General features: G+C 30.5%; 1 protein-coding gene across 1 annotated transcript; it reads left to right on the forward strand.

Moving 5' to 3' along the window:
• Positions 1-12,748: 12,748 nt before the first annotated feature.
• LOC129311183 (phosphoenolpyruvate carboxykinase (ATP) 1-like) lies at positions 12,749-18,216 on the forward strand. The gene is made up of 13 exons (XM_054953257.1): positions 12,749-12,878; positions 12,992-13,267; positions 13,741-13,919; positions 14,499-14,652; positions 14,744-14,828; positions 15,535-15,635; positions 15,862-16,160; positions 16,365-16,538; positions 16,630-16,695; positions 17,093-17,271; positions 17,374-17,543; positions 17,643-17,811; positions 17,895-18,216. The coding sequence occupies exons 2-13, from the start codon at positions 13,002-13,004 to the stop codon at positions 18,036-18,038; spliced, it is 1,986 nt and encodes a 661-aa protein (XP_054809232.1). The 5' UTR covers positions 12,749-12,878; positions 12,992-13,001; the 3' UTR covers positions 18,039-18,216.
• The last annotated feature ends 6,609 nt before the right edge of the window (positions 18,217-24,825 follow it).

The following is a 24,825-nucleotide window of genomic DNA, read 5'->3' on the forward strand; positions in this document are numbered from 1 at the left end:
CCCCCCTAAAATTGTAGAGACTAATGTTGTAGGTGGAAGAAAGAGTAAAGACTTATAATACTAAAAAAAATATAAAAACCTGTATTAAAACTTGAACAAAGCGTGGGAACTCATGGTAGTTTTTTTCCTAATATTTTTCATACTTTGTATATACTACTTTGGGCATATAACGATGAATTGCGTTTGTGAATATATATATATATATATATATATGTTATAATAAATGGATTGTGGAGTTCATATGTGTCGCACAAAATCCCAACCCAAAGAGTGTTCGTCTTCATAATTAACTCCCTGTATATATATATGTATGTATATGTATATGGAGTTCCATGTTACATGCTGGATATTGACTTTCTAGTATTTAGTATTTAGCCCACAATTTTTTTAGTATTTAGTCACCTTGTCCCAATGATGTGAGGTGGAGACCTTTTGCGAAGTATTCGAAACGCTTCACTATCTCGCTTGAATGGCCGTGTTTTCGTCGCGATATTCTAAGTTTTTTGTTTGGACTAATTTGAGTGGTAACCTGTGAACACCCTTTTGAAAAATATTCCTTCGCATCAATTGAAAATTTAATCACTATTATATTTAGAATTTAAATTTAAAACCTCTCATTAAGCTATACAATTCCTAGTCAGTTGATCCAATTGCTTAATAATCTTGAATGCCTTTTTTTGTGAACAATTGTACAGCATATAGCTTGATCAACAGAACACATGCTTTATTAGTATAAATAATAGAAAAAAATATTTACAAGTCCTTATAATTTTACTCAATTTTAAATTAAATCCTTGCAATTTATTTTATTTTAATTGAGTCTTTGTAGTTTAATGAATTAAATTTTTTAATCCCTGAATATTAAAATCCTTACATTTTTCCTTTTAAAAAATAAAATTAAGAACTTTTCTATTTTTATTACATAATTATATGACTTTAGAATTAATTACATAATTTTTTAAATCAAAATTTATATAATTAAGTTGTCTTTTAAATATTTTTTTATACATGTAGAATTTTTTATTAAAAATTATAATAAAAATATAAACAATGGATTAAACAATTTTCTATTTTGGCTAAAAGTATTCAGTTAAATTTTCTGCAAACTCTAAGAGTATTTTTATTTTTTATAAAATTTAATAATTTATTATTAATTTTAACTTTCAAGGGTCAATATACATAATAGATGAAATTATAACAGTTTGATTAAAATAAAATAAAATGCAAAGACTTAATTTAAAATTAAGTGAAATTGTAAGGACCTATAAATATTCTTTTTTTAAATAATATGATGTACTACAAATTTCATATTTTCAGTTAATTTTGTAAACATAATTTTTTGTGTAATAAGTAGCATGTCTTTGGTAGACTTGCATAGATAAAATAAATAATTAATTTTATAAAAATATTAGATATATATTTTTTCATTAATATTAGATCATTACTTTTTCATTATAATAATACGTATAATTGATATTCCATAAATATTTTTATTTACAAAAGCATTCATTTTAATTTTTAATACTCCCTCTGTTTTTTATTATGAGAGAAGATGCCGTATTTTTTTTTATAAGCAAAAATCTACAAATGTCAATAGATATTTATCACATTTTTTAAAACTGCGTCTATTTAAATAAAGTTAATATTTATTTTCAGAAAGCAAATTTGCTTCATTAATTATATGAAAAATTAAATTTAAATTTTTAAATTTCAGACATAATTCTTATATTTAACTAATTTTTTTAATTATGCGAGTTTGTTATTTTTTTTATATTTGAAAAGGGAATAATATTTTATTGTATTTTCAGACTTTAAATTTGAGAGAATTACACCAAACCAAAATCTAGAGCAGTCGACATTTACTAGAGTAGATGACAAAATGACACTAGTACCCTTACTTTTTGGAATCTGATTCTAGTATAAACATCCCCACCCACCATTGCTTTGCTTGCATCATCTGGCTCGTTCGTCTATCAACCATCTCGAGGAATCTAGCTTGTTACCTCTCAACATTAGACCCTCAGAAATAGACCAAATCTATGGACTATGTCAAGCAAACACATCAACAAATTCCGGCAAAATAATAATAATAATAATAATAATCCGAGAATTCATTCGGGAACTTTTCTATATACGAAATCAGAAGGATAAAAATTAAAGCTCCAGAAAATGCAATCAAGAGTCCAAAATACCAAAACTGATTGACTCAAAAGCATTCAATTTTTTTTTATGCCTTCTTAAAATGTGTAATTAATTTTAGAGAGATGCTTATACCGACTCACATACTCATTAATTGTATTAATGTAATAAAAATGATTTGATTTGATTGATTTATGGTTCCTTGTGTAGCCTAATTTCTTGTTAAGTTGACCTAATCATAATTAATCGGAAATATGAGGAATATATAATGGTGAGGATTTATTTTCCGACTTATCAAAAAAATGATGAGGATAAGTTTTGATGATAATGGACTAAATAAACATGCAATCGATTACAATAAATATTATATTAATTGTGACTAAGTCAACTTAAATACAACAGACATTTTTGGTAAACAATAAAATATCAAATGAATTGTAATTAAAATACATTTAATTTATCAACAATTCGAATTATCGTCTGAGTCAATTAATTTGATTCAGTATTAATAGCATCGTGAGTGGGTTCTTCGTTAGTGAATGTGTTCACAGACAAAAAAAGAAGGAGTAAAATATATAGCAATTTAATTGAAAAAATTTAGAATTTATTTTTAATATTTTGAGAGATAGTCTCCATGATTGAGAGATCCTATTTCTTGCCGTATGAAAAAACTGGCGAGGTTGTGGCAACTATAAGAAATGAGGTGGAATCTGGAAAAAAAAAAATCTATAATGAAATGATGGCGCCATGGTGGCTATTCATCGTGCGACGCATATTTGCTGCCTTCACAGATCTGCATCCATTATTTTCTCTGAATCTGATGCCATCGTTATTATATATATATATATATATATATATAATTGGCCTCTATTTTCTTCACCATTTATTTCATATGCTTCTTCGTTGGGTTCCACTTCATTCTCATTTTTTCTTCCCCTAAACAATTCAAACAACTTGGTGGAGACGCCATTTGACAAATACGGATTTATCGTGCACAGCCTTATCGATAGCACACGATGTTCTTCATTTGTGAATCACGTGGTTGGTTAACCTTTTTAATTTTTTTTTTTAGTTGTAATGCCTGGGGGCAGCTGACAAGTAGATTAATTTAATTACTGTTAAGGTTTCAAAAATCTTGTTAAAGATAAAGTTGCAAATTTAAGAGTGTCGATGATAAATCAAGCTTTGAGTTTTATAAGTTACTCTTACTAATCCGTAGCTGAAATTTTGATTATAATTATTTAAATTAATGTTTACAACTTATTTTTATAATTTATTTAATTATTTAATAGTAATTAACTTAAAATTTTAGAACCTAACTGTAGATAAATACTTAAATAAATCAAATGCATCATGTTATTTGTAATTTGTTCAATTAAAATATTTCAAGTAACCTAAATAAAATTTTGTGTGATATTTTATAATTAATTTTATTTTTATAACATAATACATATTTAATTTATACTTTCTCTCTCTTCATTATCATTGATATTAAAATTAATTTATATTAAATATATTTAAATATTATATTTTTATTAAATGAATTATAAATGATACAGTGTACGAACTCTATTTAAGGATTTCTCATCATGGTTTTCGGTATCTAATGGCTTTTGACTTTTTATTTTTCGCTGATGACGTAACACATAGTAGGAGCCTCGGAGGCTAAGCCACTTTTGCCATATCCCGACGCATTAGGCGGCTGACGTGGATGTTGTTCACGCATTGACCAAAGACCAATTATTCTCCATTCCACACCCACCCTTTCTGGTTTCCTTTCATGGTGTGCTTAGACTTTCCTGGATTTGAATTTCAACTAGATTTTTGTACCCATACAATGTACAGAATATTAACCATTGTTTTTAAAATCAGACCGGACCAACCGATCCGACTGATAAACCAGCCATATGTTCGGTCTGATTTTTCTTTTTATTGTGATTTAAGTTAACCCGGGTGACCCGAGATTAATCCGAATTAACCCGCCCAACCCCTATTTAAGTTAACCCGGATGACCCGGAATTAACCCGAATTAACCCGCCCAACCCCTCAATTCAGGTGGGTTGGGCAGGTTGAAATTTAAAAAAAAAATTAATAATAATTAATTAAGATGTATATTTATTTTTGATATGATAATGATTAATGATAGGTCAATAGGAGTTATAGGGTAAAAAAATCATACTTATGTCAGATGAGAGGACGGAAGAAGCAAAAAGAAATCAAAAGGTATAAATATATATTATATTATATTATTTTTTAATTTGAATTGTTTAATTAAATAATTTTTAAAATATATCACTTTTATTTATTATCTTTTATTTTAAAATAAATTTTTATTTCTATTATTTTAACTCATTAAAATTTTTTTATCATTTAGTTAACCTTATTTTAAAAAAATATAAAAATGTTGTCATACTTTATTATTGTTAGAATTATTGTTATATGTTATATGAGATATTAAGACTTGGATATATATGAACATATTGAGAATTAATACATTTTTTATTTAAATTATTTTATTTTATTATGACCGGTCTGACTCCGGTTTGACCCCCAATTGAACCCATGACCCCTGACCCCTGAGTTTGGCCGATTCAATGATCGGCCCGGTTTTCAGTACCTTGATATTAACTCTCAATTGTAATATAAAAATAGGCTTGAGTGACATTACAATAAGAAATTTTTACTTTAAAATAATGATGTATATTACTTATTCTAGATATTAAAAGTATAATTCATATTTTAGATAATAAATATATAACATTACAATATTAAAATTATTTTAAAAAAATTAAAAAAGATGGGTTTTCAGGCTCAGCTTTGAGCTCATTTAATCACTATTAGTTTTGAAAAATAACTAATTTTAAAGTGAAAGGTTTAAGAATACAAGCTCATAAGAGTCAGGCTTACTTGTTTTTTGATTTTAAATATTAAAAGTTTATTTCAATTAACAATATTTGTATGACATATATTTCTCTTTTATATGGTGAAAGAATAAATGATTTAGTTTATTATACAATTTATTACCTTTTATGTGTTGAAAATAAGCATCAAATTATTTTTATAGAGTTTATTATTATGTACAAATTAGAATTCTAGAAATTAAAAAAAAAATCATTGTATTGCATGCCTATCATTTTATAATTTGTGTAATATTTATTTGAATTTTGTTGCACGTTTTACACGTATATTTTTATTATAGATTTCATATTTATGATTCTTTTTTTTGGAAAAAAATCATTGAAATTGAGATTCATTAATTTTCATGAAGTATTTTTTGTATAAAAATAAAAAATAAAAGCAAGTTGTGATATATATACTCCCTTCATCTTAATTTGTAAACATGATTCAAGGTAATTTTAATATTTCAAAATATAAAATATTTTAAACTTTAATTGATTATACTTGCTTAATATTACCCTTCATTCTTTATTATATTGCATTATCTATTTATGTTTCACAAATAAAATTATATTATATTAAAGATATTTTTAAAAATTTATATTTTCGTTTTAAAACAATAAGATTATAAAGTATATCCAATAAAATTTATTAATGTGCAAAATTTTGTAAAAAATTATCTTATAAATTACTTCTTCTATACCGTAATGTAGGGCATGGATAATTACTTTATGATTTTAAAACAAGTTAGTTAAAACATTAATATTTTTAAAAATTTTATATTTTTTAATTATACCTTTAAACACTCTACATAAGTGCATTGATAATGATAATTAAAATTTTAATATATCATTTTTTAAGAAAATAAAGTGTAATAAATGAAGGAGAGGTATGGTTGAAAAACAGTTATAAAAATTATCAATTCCCTATTTTTAAATTAAATAAAATTTTTAAAAGATATGTTATATTATGATTTGGAGAATAGCATTAATTCATATTAACAACTCATTTTTGTTTTTTGTAAGTCCCCTATCCACCTTTTCTATTATAAAATCTTTATAATATTTTATTTTTTATTTACTTTTTAATAATTAAAAAATTGCTACAAAAGAAAAGGTCAGATGGCTACCGTTGGACATTTTCGCGCTAATTACAATAGAAAATATATTTGAATCAAATTTTTTATTTGAATACATATAATTTTATAAATTTAGATTCAGTTGAAATTTAGGTCCACTTCAAAATATAATTATTTTATAATTTCAAAATTTTCTTACTTTTTAATTATTTGAAATTTTATTTACTTTCAAACATCTTGTTTTCTTTGCCATTTTGCTATTAATCATTTTATAACTCTCGTGTATCTTTCCATCTCTTGTTAATTAAAAAATAAAAATAAATTTATCATTTTTAATTTTTAATTTTCATTTCAAATCTCAATTCACATCTCTTCTTAATTTAAAATTTTTTCAACTATTAAAAGAAAGAACTTTAAATACATGAATTGTAAATGTGAGATTTGAAATGCAAGGTTTTAAATCTAAAATTTAAATTCAAATCCATCAATTCAAATACTACCTTAATATTATTTCCGTCCCAAATTATAAGAAACTTGTAGGGAAGATCCAGTGTTTAAAAATATAAGATACTTTGATAAAAATAAAATTTTATTAATGATATTTTTTTAATATTATCCTTTTCATATGTTCTCTCTTTTCAATATTCTTTTATCAATAAAGTATTAAATGAAGGGTATTTTTAAAAATTTATATTTTTAACTTAAAAAATGATATTGTTAAATGTATTTAATAAGGTTTATTATATGTGAGATTTTGTTTAAAAATATATTATAATTTAAGATGGAAGGAGTACTTTTTAAACATGAGAGCATAAATGGGATGGTACTTCTAATCCATATAAGAATTTCTCTTAAAAGATTGTGCAAAAAAAAAAAACTTTTCATGAAAGAAATTAAAATTTAAGGTTGTTCAATTTATGGATTAACATTACTCTGTTTTAAATTATAAATACTTGTAGGAAAAATTTGACATCCTAAAATATAAGACACCTTAAAAAAATAAGGTTTAATTAATGACATTTTTTCAATACTACCCTTTATATATGTATATATTAATATTCTTTTATAAATGAAGTATTAAATGAAAGGTATTTTATAAAACTTATATTTTTATTTAAAAAAATAACGTTATAAAAAGTATTTAATAAATTTTTTTGATACATGTAATTTTAAAAAAATATCTTATAATTTAAGACATGAGAAGGATTATTTCAAGAGTTTGGATTAATATATTTTTAAAAACGAAAAGTCTTCTAACGATCTGTTACGTCCAACATATAAATGCTCACACAGAGGCTCAAGACGTGAGACTGTCCAAAGGATTTGATGAGCCTAAGGACCAATAGATTGTAGGAAAAAGCGTATATACTTAACTACATATATTTAATGTAATTATTTTTAATTAAATTAAAATATTTAAATCTTTTGTAGATAATTAATTCTATAATAAATTTTTGTTATAAAGTTTTTTAACACATTATGATCCACTTGTCATTATTTAATTGGATATAAGCATATTAAGTATGTAAATCTAAGCATATAAGTCTTGCTCTAGATTGTAATAGGAAAAACATATTATTTCATCCTTATGGCTTTATCAAGTTTTGCTTTTAATTCTTATAATTTTTTTTCAGTGTTTTCAGTCTTTATAATTTCAAAAAGATTAGGTGATTTTTATTTTTTAAGTTCATATAGTTTTTATTTTTCAATAGCTTTAATCTCTATAAGGACTGAAAATATAAAAAAAATACAAGAACTAAAAGAAAATTTTAATAAAATCATAAAGACTACAGATTATGTTTTCTCACTGTAATATGATAATATTGAGGGAAAGATTTACAAATTTTTTAACAAATAGAGGCCTTTATCTCAAGAGCAATGGAGTACAATCCAATGGCCGATGCCCTTTAATTGTGATCCAGTTGAGATAATCCAAATATGTTTATAAATTTTAAGGTTGGAAGCCTCTTGATATATGTTTTCCTCACCAATTTGCACAACCCGTGTCAATATTAATTTGAATTATTGTACCCTGCTGTATTTTTTTTTTTTAACAAGGACTTCACTTTAACAAGTGATATGGATATAACTTATTTCAAGGATAGCCTCGTAATAGGATAAATGTATAAAGCTTTTGCAGCAAGTTTTTTGGATCTAGCTTTTGCAGATAATTTTATAACTGTTACACCTTGGTTGCTATTTGCTTAAAAATGTCTATCTGCTATAGTCTGATTAAACTAGCTCAATTCCTCCACCTGGTTTAACATGGAGTCACTACACGGTGTTGGTTGTTAAATCTTTTTTTTTTTTATAAAGGTTATAAAAGGTACAAAGGATCACGTGCAAGGATAATTAAAGGTGTGGTTTGGTTCAATTTTATTCAAAATATGAACTAAACCAAATCAACCAATTTGCAAAAAAAAAAAAAAAAAGTTGATTGGTTTCTTTTTATTAAGAGTTAGGTTGATTGATTCAGTTTGGTTTATAAATAGATTAAGTTTCAATGTTTTTTTAACATACAAAATCACATGTTAAGGCCAAGATAATTTTTGACTATCTTTTTTCCTTCCATATTTCAATTTTAAGTTACATTCTTGACTTTATTACCATGAATAGAAACGAACATCATAATTAAAATAAAAATATTGAAATCTAATTATCAATAAACACCATAACATGCATTTATAAGCAATATGAGTTAATTTTAATTACAAATTGTCTTGATGTCTACGATAAAAAGTATCTCATTTTAAATCAAAAAATTAAAGAGAAATTATATATATGTAAAAATAAATAATTATCTAAAAATGATTCTTGAAGTAACATGAATATATGCATTTCACTTTCTAATAGCAAAATTGAGAAAGGAAGGGCTAGGGATTATATTAAAGTATTTTGAATTTAGGCTGGACTTTAGTTAAAATTAAAATTTTAAAAAAATAAAATACTAATAATCTAATATTAATCATAAAAATATTTTAAAATATAAAAAGAATGGTTCAAGTTTAGTTAAGATTTTAAAAAAAATCGAACCAGATCATTTAATTTTTAAATTTATAAAACCAAATCAAGCCTTACTAATAATTAATTTTATTAGATTTTCATTGGATTTGTTTGACATGATTGGTTTTGTCGGTTTTGCTTACCCTTAATCATATGCATTGTTAGACATTGAGAAACATAATTACGCTCTCATGATTTATGAAGTCCACCGACAAAATATACAATTCATGAAATAAAAAAGACTTTCGTATAAGTTTTTATATTCTTGATTGAAGTAGGCATATCAATTTAAGAAGTTTTTTTGTATATCACACATCGTATATTTGAAAAGATGGTTATTTCGAGAGAGAAAATATTTAAAGATTTAAATCCAATAAAATAATCACGTATTAATCAATGCTTTGTCAGTATAATACGGCAAGCATAAAATTAGAAATACAAGCTAGTATGGCCCAACTTGAAGGTAAAAAAAGTGATTTAAGGAAATAAACTCAATTGTTATTAATTATAATGGTTTTTTTTTTTTTTAAGCTCCTATCGTGCAGAGAAGATAACTGGGGTGTCGCGATGGCCCTCAGAGTGAGGCAGAGACAGCTGTGCATGCATGTATTATAAGGTGTGCATAATGCAATCAGCATCAGTATATGGTCAAAAAAACACACAATGACGCCATCACATATTGATTTTATTGCTTTGGCATGACAACGATAGATTAGTTGAATATTTTCTCACCCTCTCCTTCTCTACTCTGTTCAAACCGTGATTAGTTTGAAGGAGCCGGGGAAAAAGGACAATCTTCATTGTTTGGAGATTGGAGTATAACATAAGAGATTAAAATTAAATTAAAAATAAAATTCATAAACCATAGCTATATTTTAGTATTTACTACTTCCCCGCCACAAATTATAAAATTATTTTGGACAAAATATTACTTATTAATAAATCCTATTAAATACACTTAACAGCCTTGTTTTATGAAAACAAAAACACAGTATCATCTTTCAAAAAATATCATTCATTTAATATATTAAAAAAGAGATAAAAATGAAAATTAAATAAAGAGAAATAAATAATAATGTTAAAATAAGCATGTTCAATGAAACCTTAATCTTTTCAAAATATTTTATATTTTGGGGTGCTTAATTTTTTTTAAAAGTATTATATAATTTAAGATGGACAGAGTATTATGTATTTCCTCTAATCTAAAATGTGAGCAGTTTTTCCCAACTAATATTTGTTCAAAATATAAGTAACTTAATACTTGTAATATTTTTATCTTACCTTTTGTATTCATTAACCTGCGTTCTTGCGTTTATGAATTTATGATTTTCTTATTTACTTATCATAAATCAAAAATAAAAAAAATAATATTTTTTTATCTTATTTATAAGTCACTTCTTGCATGTTTCATTAAAATAAGAAAAATCTTAATGTTCATTAACCTCATCTTAAAATTTAATAAGTTTCTATTTTTACTTTTAGATAATGACAAAATGTTTTTTAATTATTTTTACTAACATTTAATAAGGTTAGGAAGGTAAAGATAAACATCAAAAAATATTGAACTATTTTATAAATATGATTAAAATTAATATTCTCTTTCAAGTTTTTAAATAGGACTATAAGAGTAAATAAGGTTAAAAATTTTATTGATATACTCCATCTGTTAAAAAATGTAAGTCATTTTTAACTGAATCTCATTCCAATAAAGTAGTTACATACTTTCTAACCAATCTTATTTTTTTTATATTTACCCTTATAAAATATCTTATAATAAATATAAAATTATTTATTAATAGGATCACTTTTTAAAAAAGGACAATGATTATACCTTAAAAAATTTAAAATATTTTATATTTTTAAATATTTAATTTTTTTAAAATTTTTTTATATATTTTTAAACGAAGGAATTGCATATTGTTATTATTATTAAAATATATTTGTATTTGGAACGGCAGGACTAATTCATTTATTGTCCGGGTTTGGGTTTGGCAAGATGAATTACTTTCGCTCTCGGACCAAAGAAAAAGAGAACCTGGCGGGTAAATTAAATCATACACCACTGGCAGAATAGACCCGAGCAAAAGCTGTTGGCTCATACTCGCGAGGCTGGCAACAAATGGGCCCCACCTTTTGTCTACTTTTTCTTTCATTCGTGGCGACCAGACGCCGTCATCCTCACTCTCCCTCCATTCTATTCCTATTTACCAGTAATTTTTCCCTAATTTATTCCTGTTCTTTTTTTTTTTGCCTAAACAAATTCAATTTTATTATTAATCACAAAAAATACAAACATCAAGAACCAAAACCCCTCCAAAAAAAAAAAACACTTAAAAGAACATGCCAAGACAAGCTAACTCACAACTTAAAAAAACAGACAAACCAAGAACAATAGAACAACACAGCCACAAAAGAATTGCAGCGAAAGCACTTCCTATTACATCAACTTTCATTTATTACATTTCATCCAGTTTTTAGAAATTTATTCCCGTTTCCCCTTAAAATATTCTTGCCTCTTGTATTTATTTTTTTAAAAGAAAACTTAGTTTATCGTTTACACATTTCTCTGTGAGGATTAATAACCAGTTGACATGTAAATATACTTGCTCCTTTATTATATATAATTCCCTTTTAATTATATTTACTTTTTTATTTGAATTAAATGGAGATAATTAAATTATTGATATTGACATATTGTTTAAAAATAATTTTTAAATTTATCTTAATTAAATGTATCATTTTTAAAAACACTTTCTAACATCTTATTTTATTTATAAAAAATTGAAAAAGAACAAATTTAGAAAAATATAATTAGTTGTCTATACTTCTTACATTAAAAAATGTAAGATATTTTTTGAGGAGTAATATGTTCAAAAATATAAGGCATTTTTAATTTTCAGTCTTTCGAGATATAATCATTGTCATTTTTTTAAATATTCTTATTAATAGTGACTTTATATTTATTATAGAATGTTTAATAGGAGTCAATATGAAAAGATAGAGTTAATTTGAACGTAGATAACTATTTTATCGAGGGGTAAGATTGATAAAAAATGTCTTATATTTTTTAACAGAGGGAGTATCTTTTAAGACAAAGCAACTTATAAAAAAATTATCAATTTTTTTTAGAAGATGATTTGTGTATAACCAATATATTTTTTTTTTTAATGCAAGTTTGAGAAACGCGCTCTAAAACAATAATAAACAAAATTTAGTATTTTGTCGATGATATATTAATTACCGACCTTCGTTTCCCAGGTTGAAAATATAGAAATTTGATGGAAACTTTTTTTTTTTAACAAAAAAAGATAAAGTGAAAAAGGCAAGAATATAATAAAAAAAGTAACTTAACCAATAATAATAATTGATAATGATTCATTGGATCTAGAGAACATGATTAGATACGGTGGGGATGAGGAGCAGAGAATTCCAATTGAAGACGATTTTGTCCGACCCCGATTCTCACATATCGGATTTTGAGAGAGTCTCTGTTTTTCGTTACGCGGAGCTTGACTCTGAAGGGGGGGATAAAATTTAACCAAGTATGGTTAAATCTTGACCCTGGTTAAGAGCACCTCCCAACTGAACCCTTTAAAAGGGCAACCACGCCTCGCATATCCCCGTCACTTGCTCGTTTTTGCCCGTTCCTCTTCTCGTACTATCTTTCTCTCTATATGATCCTTCATCAATTTCACAACCTACCTCCTCTCTCTCATTAGCTTTCCCTTCGTCATTCTCGCATCCTCCTTCTGATCAGCAGGTCCTCTCTCTCTTCCATGTTGTTCAAGTCTCGTTATTCGTTTTGTCATTTTGTTGCGTGTTTGATTTGTTTGGGCTCTGTTTGAATATGTGATGATGGATTTTTGTTTGCAGGGAGACGAATATGGCTGCGAACGGTAGCGGAGATTTCAGCTTTGGAAATGGAAACGGTACGGCGCGAAACGGACTGACGAAGATTCAGACGCAAAAGAAGCAGAGCGAGGTTTGCCACGACGACAGTGCTCCTCCGGTGAAGGCTCAAACCATTGATGAGCTTCACTCGCTCCAGAGGAAGAGGTCTGCTCCTAGCACTCCCGTCAAAACCACTCAGACTACCTTCGCCACTCTGTCCGATGAAGACCGCCAGAAACAACAGCTTCAATCTATCAGGTATCCAACATAATCACCGTTACCAGTGAATAATAATTAAATCCATTAATTAAAGATTTAATAAGAGGAAACCGTAAAATGTTTGTGGACCCGACCCGAGATGTAAAATGAGAAAATAGAAGACCATCACACGGGGATGATCTTGATGGACTGGAAAGATGATATGGGGTCCAAGACGACGGACCTGCAGTAAAACGACACTTTTATTGCGCCATTGTGGCTAAGCCGGATATTTTCCATGAAACCGAGTCCGATCATTTCCCACGCTTTGAGTATTTCTCACCCTCTGAGAGGATTTGCTTGTATGATCTCTCTGTAAAACTGGGCCCAGTTAACGCTGCTTGGGTTAAAAAAACACAACGGAGGAAACACTGAAATATCTTCAGATCAAATAAAATCTTGAGATATCTTTTTTGCTATTTTTCCTTGGGAAGGGAACTAATCCTTTTTGTGGATGTTGAAACCTGAAACAGTGCTTCTTTGGCTTCGCTGACGAGGGAAACCGGACCGAGGGTGGTGAAAGGAGACCCGGCTAGGAAGTCGGAGGGCACAGCGGTGGCTCATGTATCGCACCACCACATCACGCCCACCATCAACGTCAGCGACAGTTCCTTGAAATTTACCCATGTTCTCTACAACCTCTCCCCAGCTGGTATTGTCTTATACTTTTGCGCTTTTTATATTTCGTGAAATATCGTATCTTCGGCGCTACATGTATGATGTATCTTGCGATCCACTTTGTCTTTTGCCCTCCCTCTCTTACTTTCGTGTGTTACATCAATTCGTACATGGAGTGTACGAAAATGAGTTCAGCATCGCCCTTACATGTGTATTTGAAGTTTTGAACAGAATTAGTCAGCATAATAACAATTAACAACTGAGGAATAAAATATTCGCCCTGGTTTATGGAAGTCTACGTATAATCTTTGAATTAATTTCGTGACCGTACAAGTGTAAATTCATAACGACACGTCACAATCTGGAATAAAATAGACGATCGCTGATTTTCTTTTGGCCACCCTTTGATTGACCGCTGATTATTCTCACAAATGCCATGCGTCTTTCCTGCGTCTTCAATTAAATCAATATTGCAAGGATAGAGCGAGATAAAATGATTTTGTTGAACGCCTTTTTTTTTTTGGAGAAAATGTTACGAATATTATATTTAATTATCCTTTCATTTACACCAAAATACCATAATTTGACAAATGATATTATGGGCTTGTTGCAGAACTGTATGAGCAGGCGATCAAGTATGAAAAAGGGTCTTTCATCACTTCCACGGGAGCCTTGGCAACACTTTCTGGTGCAAAGACCGGACGATCTCCGAGAGATAAACGTGTGGTGAAAGATGACGATACTGAGGCTGAGCTTTGGTGGGGAAAGTAAGTAATTCTCTCTTACACTTTTTCTTCCATTTTCTTTTATTTTTTATGGCTTTTGATATTGAGCATCTGCATATTTTGTGCTTTACAGGGGTTCGCCGAACATCGAGATGGACGAGCATACTTTCTTGGTAAACAGAGAAAGAGCAGTCGATTACTTGAACTCGTTGGATAAGGTTCTCTCTCTCTCTCTCTCTCTCTCTCTGTACTGTGCTCTGCTTGCTTAATAAAAGGCCTCTCTGAAAGGAAAAGTCTATAGGGAGAATTACTGTAAGACACACTCACCACAATTAATTACTTTAAGATATATTAGCAACTGAGATTAGGAGAATGAGAGGTGAAAGTTTATGGGGAAAATGTGTTGTCGTGAATAGCACTCGAAGTAATTAATTATGTTAAGTGCAACTTGTATATAATTCACGTTTATACATACATTATCAAATATTATTTGCTTTTATACGATGGCGAAGTTGGGATGATGTCGGTATTGGTCATCTGTCCAAGTTGGCGAAACTTCCCCTTACACTATCTCTTGGTTGTCGTGACATGACGTGTCACACACCATCGTCGTGTCAATTATTAAGGGGTATCGTTTTCCTCGGCGGTGCCTTGTATTTATTATGCTTATGTCGTAATCATCCTGTTAGGACCTTAGCTTCCCTCCCATCGCAAAATTACTATTAAGGATATATGGCTCTTCAAGATTGAGCCGTTAGAGCAGTCTAAATTATTCCTGCGTTAGAATAATTATCCAGCTATTCATGGATTGCACCTACAGTATGAGAAAGAATTGTAATACCGAGTTGTGGTGTCATGAGATTCCTTGCAAGAATCCTTTTTAACCAAATCTAATTCCGTGGATGGACAATTCTCAATTTGCAGGTGTTTGTCAATGATCAATTCTTGAACTGGGACCCTGAGAACAGAATCAAAGTCAGGATAGTCTCTGCCAGAGCTTACCACTCATTGTTTATGCACAACATGTAAGTAAATCATAAGAATGACAAACCATTATCAACTGTATTTCCTTCTTCTTTCAGATAAGTATAAGCCCGCCAGATAAGTCTCCTCATCGTTGAAATTAAGCTTTAATTTATATTATATTATCTCACGTGTCTGTATATAAAAGTATCCCTAGTGAGTGGAGGAAAAGGATTGAGAAATGTGTATTAGTTGAGTGAACAAAATGGATAACTGGGTGGGTGGCAGGTGTATCCGACCCACTCCTGAAGAGCTGGAGGAATTCGGTACTCCGGACTTCACTATATACAATGCTGGGCAGTTTCCGTGTAATCGTTATACTCACTACATGACATCCTCCACTAGCATAGACATTAATCTTGCTAGGAGGGAAATGGTCATCCTCGGCACTCAGTACGCCGGGGAAATGAAGAAGGGTCTTTTCGGTGTTATGCATTATCTCATGCCTAAGCGTCAAATCCTCTCTCTTCATTCTGGCTGCAATATGGGCAAACATGGCGATGTTGCTCTCTTCTTTGGTTTGTCAGGTATAGTATCACATAATCCAGGCCGCAAATAAGGTGCCTCCGGACGCTGCCCTACCTTATCTTGCTCCTTACTCCTCCCTGGCCATGCTTTAATATTTTGTTTGAATGCTTAGGCATGGGGCTGGTTGGGTTATGGCTTTCCCCACTTTTCCTTGCCCTTTTCTGATGGTTACTTTTCTTTTCTTTCTTGTTTATTTATTTTAGGTACCGGAAAGACAACTCTTTCTACAGATCATAATAGGTATTTGATTGGAGATGATGAGCATTGTTGGGGCGAGAATGGCGTCTCAAACATCGAAGGTGGTTGTTATGCCAAGTGTATTGATCTATCCAGGGAGAAAGAACCGGATATTTTTAATGCAATCAAGTTCGGTACAGGTAATATATTTATTTTAGGATCATTTTGATGTGAACTCTTTTTTTCCATTTTTCTTAATTTGCTTAATGATATAGAATTTTTTATTGCCAGTTTTGGAAAACGTCGCGTTTGATGAACATACACGCGAAGTTGATTATACTGACAAATCAGTTACAGGTAAGTACCAATATTTTAAGTTAAAATTATTTTGGATTCCAATTCCATTGCTTAAAATGATAAATACGGTTTTGATAATGTTATGACTTGGCTTGTTTTAATTAAATTATTTTGAGGAATCCAGGTGTGATCATGCTGACGAATGAGTTGACTTCCTCTTTTTACGGTGATGGGGATCGTAATCCATCCCTCATCTAGTGGTGAAGTCAACTCATTAAAATATAACACTAGATTACTTTAGCAGGTTTACTATCATATAGCCAAGGGATAAGGACGCTGAAAAACTTGTATCTTCTAAAACTGTTAGGACCGGCTACGAATCTCCAAACTATAATAAAAAATAAAAGGAGACTAACAGAGTAATTCCTCCCCGGCCCCTTTTTCCCCTTGGTTGCAGAAAACACTCGAGCGGCTTATCCCATTGAGTATATCCCGAATGCAAAGTTACCATGCGTGGGACCTCATCCAAAGAATGTTATACTTTTGGCCTGTGATGCATTTGGCGTGCTTCCACCTGTGAGTAAGCTAAGCTTGGCTCAGACGATGTATCATTTCATCAGCGGATATACTGCTCTGGTAATGTCTCCAGCATTAACTTAATACACTCTTGCTTCGTTCAACTTACTCTTTAGTTAAAACTCTCCTTAATCTTTTGCTCCTGCCAAAAAATAACCAAAGGTGGCTGGTACTGAAGATGGTATAAAGGAGCCTCAGGCTACATTCTCAGCTTGTTTTGGTGCAGCATTCATAATGCTACACCCTACTAAATATGCTGCAATGCTTTCGGAAAAGATGCAGAAGCATGGTGCAACTGGATGGCTTGTCAACACTGGTTGGTCTGGTGGGAGGTAAGGCTAAAGTTAAGGTTTTATTAGCTCAATGAGTTTTGATCACTGAGCAAAACAATGTCTAGCAAAATCTGAACTTGTTGCCTTGGCCAATGGCAGCTACGGTTCTGGTAGTCGTATCAAACTGTCATACACGAGGAAAATTATTGATGCCATTCACTCTGGGAGTCTCTGTAAGGCAAATTACAAAAAGACTGAGATTTTTGGTCTTGAGATTCCTACTGAAGTGGAAGGAGTTCCTTCTGAAATTCTGGAACCCGGGAACACAGTAAGCTGACCTATGTCTCCATTCCCTTTTTTTGTGTTCTTTTCCAGAATGTCTGCTGACATGGAATTTTTGTTTATTCGCAGTGGTCAGACAAAAAGGCATACAACGATGCTCTGTTGAAGCTGGCTGGTTTGTTCAAGAAAAATTTTGAAACCTTCACAAACCACAAGATGGGCAAGGACAATAGTTTGACTGAAGAGATTCTTGCTGCCGGTCCAATCTTCTGATGCTTGGGACAGAAGTGCTGCTTTAGATGAACGGGGCTTGCTTGCTTATTACTAAGATGGTAGAATAAAAGTGTTACTAGATTTTCTTTGGAATTGCCCTGTTCGGTGATATGTATTTATCACTATTGTAGTCTTCAGATTAAATTCTAGTTAAATCCTGTTCATTCCACCTAGCAAATACGGTTCAGTTAAACTCTTCCATCATTCACATAAATATGATTAATTGAGTGAAAAAGAAGGGTAGTTAGGCTATTGGGATGCTTCCTTTAACTCTCTTAATGTCTTTTGATCAAATATACCAGTAAGGCCCTATTGACATCAGCAGATTAGAGAAAACAACTTGGTTAAAATAGTGGACCTGGATCAGACCTAACACTGGGCCCAAAACAACTAGTTTGAAACGCCCTATAAGTGGTGTACAGAGCCAGAAGCCACTCCCTTCAAGGCGGCAATCCACAACTGCTCCTAAGAAGAGTGTGGGTGAAAGGAAACGCCCAAGAAACTTAAATAAGCCTAAATTATCATCAGACCAATCAATCATTTCTTTTCTTTTCTTTTTTTTGGAAAGTAAGGCAAGATTAAGTTGAGATAGATTACAAAGATAAATTACTATTGGCCATGATCAAATGAAGACAACTTGGTGGACATGATCGGATCAGATTGGTTCCATTTCTAATGTCATGAGCATTTTTGGCTAAATAGTCAGTGTATTTGATTAGATCTTTTGGTGTATGCTGAACCGAGCAATTCTAGTCGCTATATATAAGCTCTCTACTTTCACAACATCTCTAAGTGGGTGACAGGGTCCACAATCTCTGAATAAAAGATTCAGTGCTCCTAAATAATCTATATGCAACTCAATGTTTTTGTACCCTTCTTGTTGGATAATCTGTAAACTTGTTCTGATCGCAATGAGCTCTGCGAGTTACTGAGGCATATCCAATCCCATTCGAAAGCCCAAAATCCATTGGCCTTGTTCATTTCTGATAATACCCCCGCATGTTGCATGTCCTTACCTATTAATGGAGGTGTCTACATCCACATGGAGAGTGCCTTCTGGTGGTGGGATCCAGCCTCTTGTTGTAGGTTGTGAAGCATTGCATGCTTATACTTGTTCCCATTAGCCTCTTCCATAGTGTTGTTCATACATTGGCGAACAATATCCTTGCAAGTGACCCGTTGAATTTTCAAGGATTTTGCAGCATTGGGCTTTCTAAATGAGCCAGCATGCATGATCGAAGATTTTAAGCCATGGCCACCTTTGGAATTTCCTTCGACTCAGTTTGTGCTTTGTATTTCATCTTAGCCATCCCTATAGATCAAACGAGAAAAATGCAAATATATTGTTAGTAGAAATAATGCTCTCTTATACTTTTTTTGCAATCTCTGTCGCAAATGATGTGTATGACACTCTCCTCACAAAGACACTCAAAAGGACAATTTGCAATATTTGTTAGCTCTCTTTTAGCTCTGAGTGAATTAGGTAGTAACCTCTTATGGGTCACCTGCCACATGAACATTTTAATTTTCTTTAGTAAAGGCCATTTTCATAGCTTCAGCCATAAAGGTTCAAAATGCCTTTAGTTTGAGTTCCATAAGAATTTATATGCCGCTTTTATATTGAAAGTGCCATCATTGCTTTGCCTTCAACAAAAGGTGTCTTGACCAACCTCACAAGGGGGTTTGATCTAGATAAGTTTGCATATAAGCCAAGGAGGCAGAATAAAATTCTAAGAAACAATATCCCATTTTCCATCTTGGCTAATAGATTGGCTTACCACAGAAATATTGATCCTGAAGTTAGTTATATAGGCATAATAAATTAGGGGATGCTTTAGAGGAGCCTAACTTTCCCTTTAGAAGTTTGTATTATTGCCACTCTTCAGTTTCTTTCCCAGGCCTTTGTTGAAATCCTCCCATACTGAACTCATAGCATGCCATATCATTGAGCAATTTTTTTCTCTTGGCAACAGTAGGATAATCGCTTTCACGACAACCATATTTCATTCTTAGATACTTGACCCATAGAGCATCTCTCTTCATAATTAACCCCTAACATAACTTCATAATAAACATGACATTTTGTATATGAATGTCTTTGATACTTAATCCACCCTGCTCTTTCAATTTTTTGATAGTCCCCCAAGATATAAGATACATTTTCTAGTGTTTTCATCTTGATTCCACAAGAAATTTCTACTTATCTTCTCAATTTCTGCCAAAACTCCTTTGAGTAGGAGCATTATTTGCATGAGATACGGAGGAATGGTAGTAATATCAATCTTGATGAGAAGAGATTTACCAGCCATACTAAGAAACCCTTTCTTTTAAGTGGAGAGCTTCTTCTTCACCCTGTTAATAAGTGGTAAGAAAGTCATTTTGGTGATACGAGAATGAATTAATAGAACCTAAAGGTATTTCCCCAAATCCATAGCAAGACCAGTCCTAAGAATTTGACTCATCTCTATGGCTCTTAAATGAAGAACATTCTTGGATAGAAATATTTTTGACTTGTCCAAATTGATTCTATGGTTAGAAATCCTACAAAATAATTCAAAGATGTCTTTAATAACATTCATTTATTCCACTAAAACTTTTGGAAACAAGAATAAATCATTTGTGAGAAAGAGGTGAGATATGAAAGGTCCAAATCTTGTGAGTTTCAAAGGCTTCAAGAACTAGTGTCACATAAGTGTTTGATAAATTGGACTAACCTCTCAATACATAAAACAAAGATATATGGACTCAACAAGTCCCCTTACCAAATCCCTCTTGTAGGGGTGAATTCTTCCATGCTTTCCCCATTTCAAATCAGTTTCACTGTAGATGAATTGACACAAAACATTATGAGTTGTATAAAAGTCCTATCCAATTAAGTCCCATCAAAATATCTTTAATAAAGCCCTAATCAAGCTTGTTATATGTTTTCTTCATATCAATTTTGAGGGCAACATAACTTTTCCTTGTCCTTTTGTTCCTTATTGAATGTATAATTTGTAATATCACTCTTGCTCAATCACAATTAACTCTAAATTCCAAGGAAATTATTGGACTAATCCAATTAAATTACTAAGTTTATAATTTATAGAAATGAGATCCCAAGTTTTTCATAATTCAAATTACTTAAACAGTCTTTAATAATCCTCTAATCAGAGCAAAATATTATTTCAAAAGCATGAGATACCTAATAGGAGTAAAAAGACTCAATCAATTGAAAAATACTGAAAAGTCAAAAATAGGGTGACATATGGTTGCATGTGGACATGCACTGTGGTTGTCCCTCTCTGTGCTTTGCACCACAACATATTGCACGTATTAGACAACATTTTGTTGTTAAATGACAACAATCAGGGGCAACTTTTGACACACTCCATTTCTTCATCTAACGTTTAATTGAGATGATCCAGGTGTCTGTAGAAAATTCTTCTCATAAGCTAGCTAGTAGCATGAGTTTTACTTTCAAACTATTTCACACAAGAAAGATGGATACCTAAATATATTTTCAAAATGTTTCACATTTTTTACAACTTAAAGGAGTCTAAAAACTCACACATGTGCCAAAAGCTGCAACTAACACCTGGAACACTCAAATATATGATAATAACCCAATTCATTAACTAAATATACATTGCCATAATACAATCAATCATGTAATGATGCACATTTATTATCACAACTTACCACGAACTTAACAATCATGTGATACATTGGATAACCACATATGTATGATCCATTCCTCCTTATGACCTTCTTGTTTCCTCCGACTAAAATCATAAATTATAATATAAATTAGGACTCCGTTCGTATGATTGAAAGGTATGACTTGATTAAAAATCACATGACTCACTCTCAGACCACGATTTTCCCTACTCTTGAATCGCTAAGGTGTCATATACCTTAAGCTAATATCTTATATAAATAGGTAAAGATAGCTAGGTTTTAGTTTCTTGACAAACTATGAGACAGTCCTTTAACAAATAGTGAAATAAGGCTAGGCCTTTGTGTACCGAAAGGCAACTATAAATATCATATGAATTTTATCTACTCCTCTTCTTAGGTAAGCTCAAGCTCACTTATTTCCCAATTTAATTTATTTAACATCAACATATTGGGCTTACAGTATTACACTACCTAAGTAAGCATCAATAGCATATTCACAAATGTTCTCCTTTCCAGTTCTAAAGTTCATAATGCATTTTAACTTTTTATTTAGCCACAGATATAATATTCACATGTTACATAAGCACACTAACATCGTATCACCCATTATAAAGTTCTCATTTTAATGCACATTCATAGTTTGTAAATTCATTTTGAATTTACTCTACATTTATGTAAAATCTAGGTTAATGTTCTAGTATATGGTTTATTTTTTTCACATTTAGAATTCAATTATACACGAAAATAAACCCATTTCATATTAAAATTCAATTGACAAACAACTATCAAAAATAAGTTCTTTCGATTATCTCAACCCTTTGAGAGGTCAAAAATTTACCTCTCAATACATGCTTCTAAGCCTTCTCAAGCTCAAAATAGTGTCTAGACAGTTAATCTACAATTAATCAAGTCTAAACTCAATTAACATTGCTATAAATATACTTTCAACTCTTATTTTTCCTTTTTAAAATATCCAATGTCCTTATTTCTTATATTTAGATTTACCCATTAGGTGAATTAACTCTCTTTAGCCTTGTATAGCTTTATTAAACTTTTATATTGTCATTATTGGCTTCCAACCACCTCAAAGACTCCCATTAATGGCTCATTTTTAGATTTTAATAGTCACCCACTACCATTAATGCATAAAATACTTATTAATGGTTTCAACCACTAAAATAAATTTCATTAACTCTATTTAGACTAATGGATTCAGATCCATAATCTATATGGTTTGAAATTAATGTCCTACTATTAAACCCCAACCAAACTTAATAAAATGGGTTAGGAAGGGGGAAGAAGAGATAAGAAAACTTACTCTTAGGGTTTGATAGCTTGAAAATGCCTTTGACTTTCTTGGAATTGAAGCCCTAGTAGAGCCCTCTTCATTCTTTTGGTTTCTCTCACAATCCCTTTTCTATTTTTTTATCTGTTCGCATTTCTTTTTTCACAAAAAATGTACTATGCACTGTAACTTATAGTATAGAGAGGATCACTTCACTTGTTATAGCCTTGTGTGCCATGGCACACCATGCTTACATCGCAACATGTGACACAGAGGCTTTTATCCTTAGTTTTCTCTACTTTTGATGCTTGAGTAACCCAATTTCACTTTAGATCCAAACTTATGACTGAAATCATAGAAAAAATACCTATCAGTCCCCTTTGACTACTTGCCACATAATTCCTACTTAATTAAATTGATTAATTCATTAATAACCTAAGGATTAAATTTTAGAATATTAAATGCTGTGGCGTACGATATGTTTTTACATAATTAAGATGTGAAACTAATGTGAAAAACAAAAGGAAGAAAAGAGAAAATGAGAGAAGGAGAAGGAGGAGACTTAGAGCTCTGTTAGGACTTCAATTTCAAGAAAGTTAGAGGTATTTTGAAGCTATTAAATCTCAAGAGTAAGTCTCCTAACCTCTTATACTTTCTTCTTGACCCATTTTCTTGAATTTATGGTTAGGGTTTGTAAGTAAGAGATGATTTTCTGTCCATATAGATTATGGGTCCGAACCCATTGACTCAAATGAAGTTAATGGGAGTTATTTGATGTATTTAAACCTAAGGATAATGTAATTACATGTTTTGGTGGTCATGCATGTATTAATAGCCAAAATGCCATTTATTATGGTAGATAAACTTGGTTAGGAAGTCATTAATAGCAATATGAGAGCTTAATGAAACTAATAAAAGCTAAAAGGGAGTTAATACACCCAATAGGTAAGTTTAAATGTAAGAAATAAGGGCTTTGAGTATTTTAAAAGTGAAAAATGAGAGCTAGGAGTGTATGTTTAGTATTGTTGGTGAGTTCATATTTGATTAATTATATATTAATTATCTAGACATCATATTTGGCTTGAAAAGCAAGCTTGAGAGCATATATTGAAGGGTAAACCTTTGATTTCAAAGATTTGAGGCAATTGGGGGAACCCTATCTTGAGTATTTATTTGTTAATTGTACTATAATGTGAAAATAGATTTATTTACATGTATAATTGAATTTGTAAATGTGAAAGCATGCCATAAACCTTATGATAGTATATTAACTTTGATTTGACTAAAATATGGAGTTGAACTTAAAAATTATTTTCAAATTATGAACATGTAATTGAAATGAGAAGTGTATGATATGTGATCTAATGATTAGGTGGTAGTGAGAAATTAGTGATTGTGTAAAGTGAAGATTGTATATGATGGATTAAACATTTTTATACTGACATGTGTTAATTAGCTAAGTGATTCAAAAATAATAAGTTAGATATTATGAATCATGAACATATGAGAATTGTATGTAAGTTTGGGATATTGCATGATTATTTGACAGGAGTTTGCTTAGAGAGATGAGTAAATAAAATTCATATAGTATTTATGGCTGCCTTTTGGTACATGAAGGCTAAGCCTTATCTCACTGTTTATCGAAGGATAATCTCATAGTTTGTTGAGAGACTAGAACCTAACTATCTCTATATATTTATTGAGGAGATTCGTTTAAGGTATACAACACCCCATAGATTCGAGAGTGGGAGAAGTTGTGGTTTGAGAGTGGGTGTTGTGATCTTTGGTTGAATCACACCTCACAATTAGTGAGTTTGAGTAGTTTAGTCGTACGGACAAAAC

Source organism: Prosopis cineraria, unplaced genomic scaffold (assembly GCF_029017545.1).
Source record: "Prosopis cineraria cultivar Desert tree isolate PC_DT_omini unplaced genomic scaffold, ASM2901754v1 PC5, whole genome shotgun sequence".
In the NCBI taxonomy this organism is placed as follows: Eukaryota; Viridiplantae; Streptophyta; class Magnoliopsida; order Fabales; family Fabaceae; genus Prosopis; species Prosopis cineraria.

Coding starts and splice junctions, on each gene's coding strand:
- LOC129311183 (XM_054953257.1), top strand. CDS start 13,002: ATGGCTGCGAACGGTAGCGGAGATTTCAGCTTTGGAAATGGAAACGGT. Junction 14,829..15,534: donor ACTTGAACTCGTTGGATAAG/GTTCTCTCTCTC, acceptor CTCAATTTGCAG/GTGTTTGTCAATGATCAATT. Junction 17,812..17,894: donor TTCTGGAACCCGGGAACACA/GTAAGCTGACCT, acceptor GTTTATTCGCAG/TGGTCAGACAAAAAGGCATA.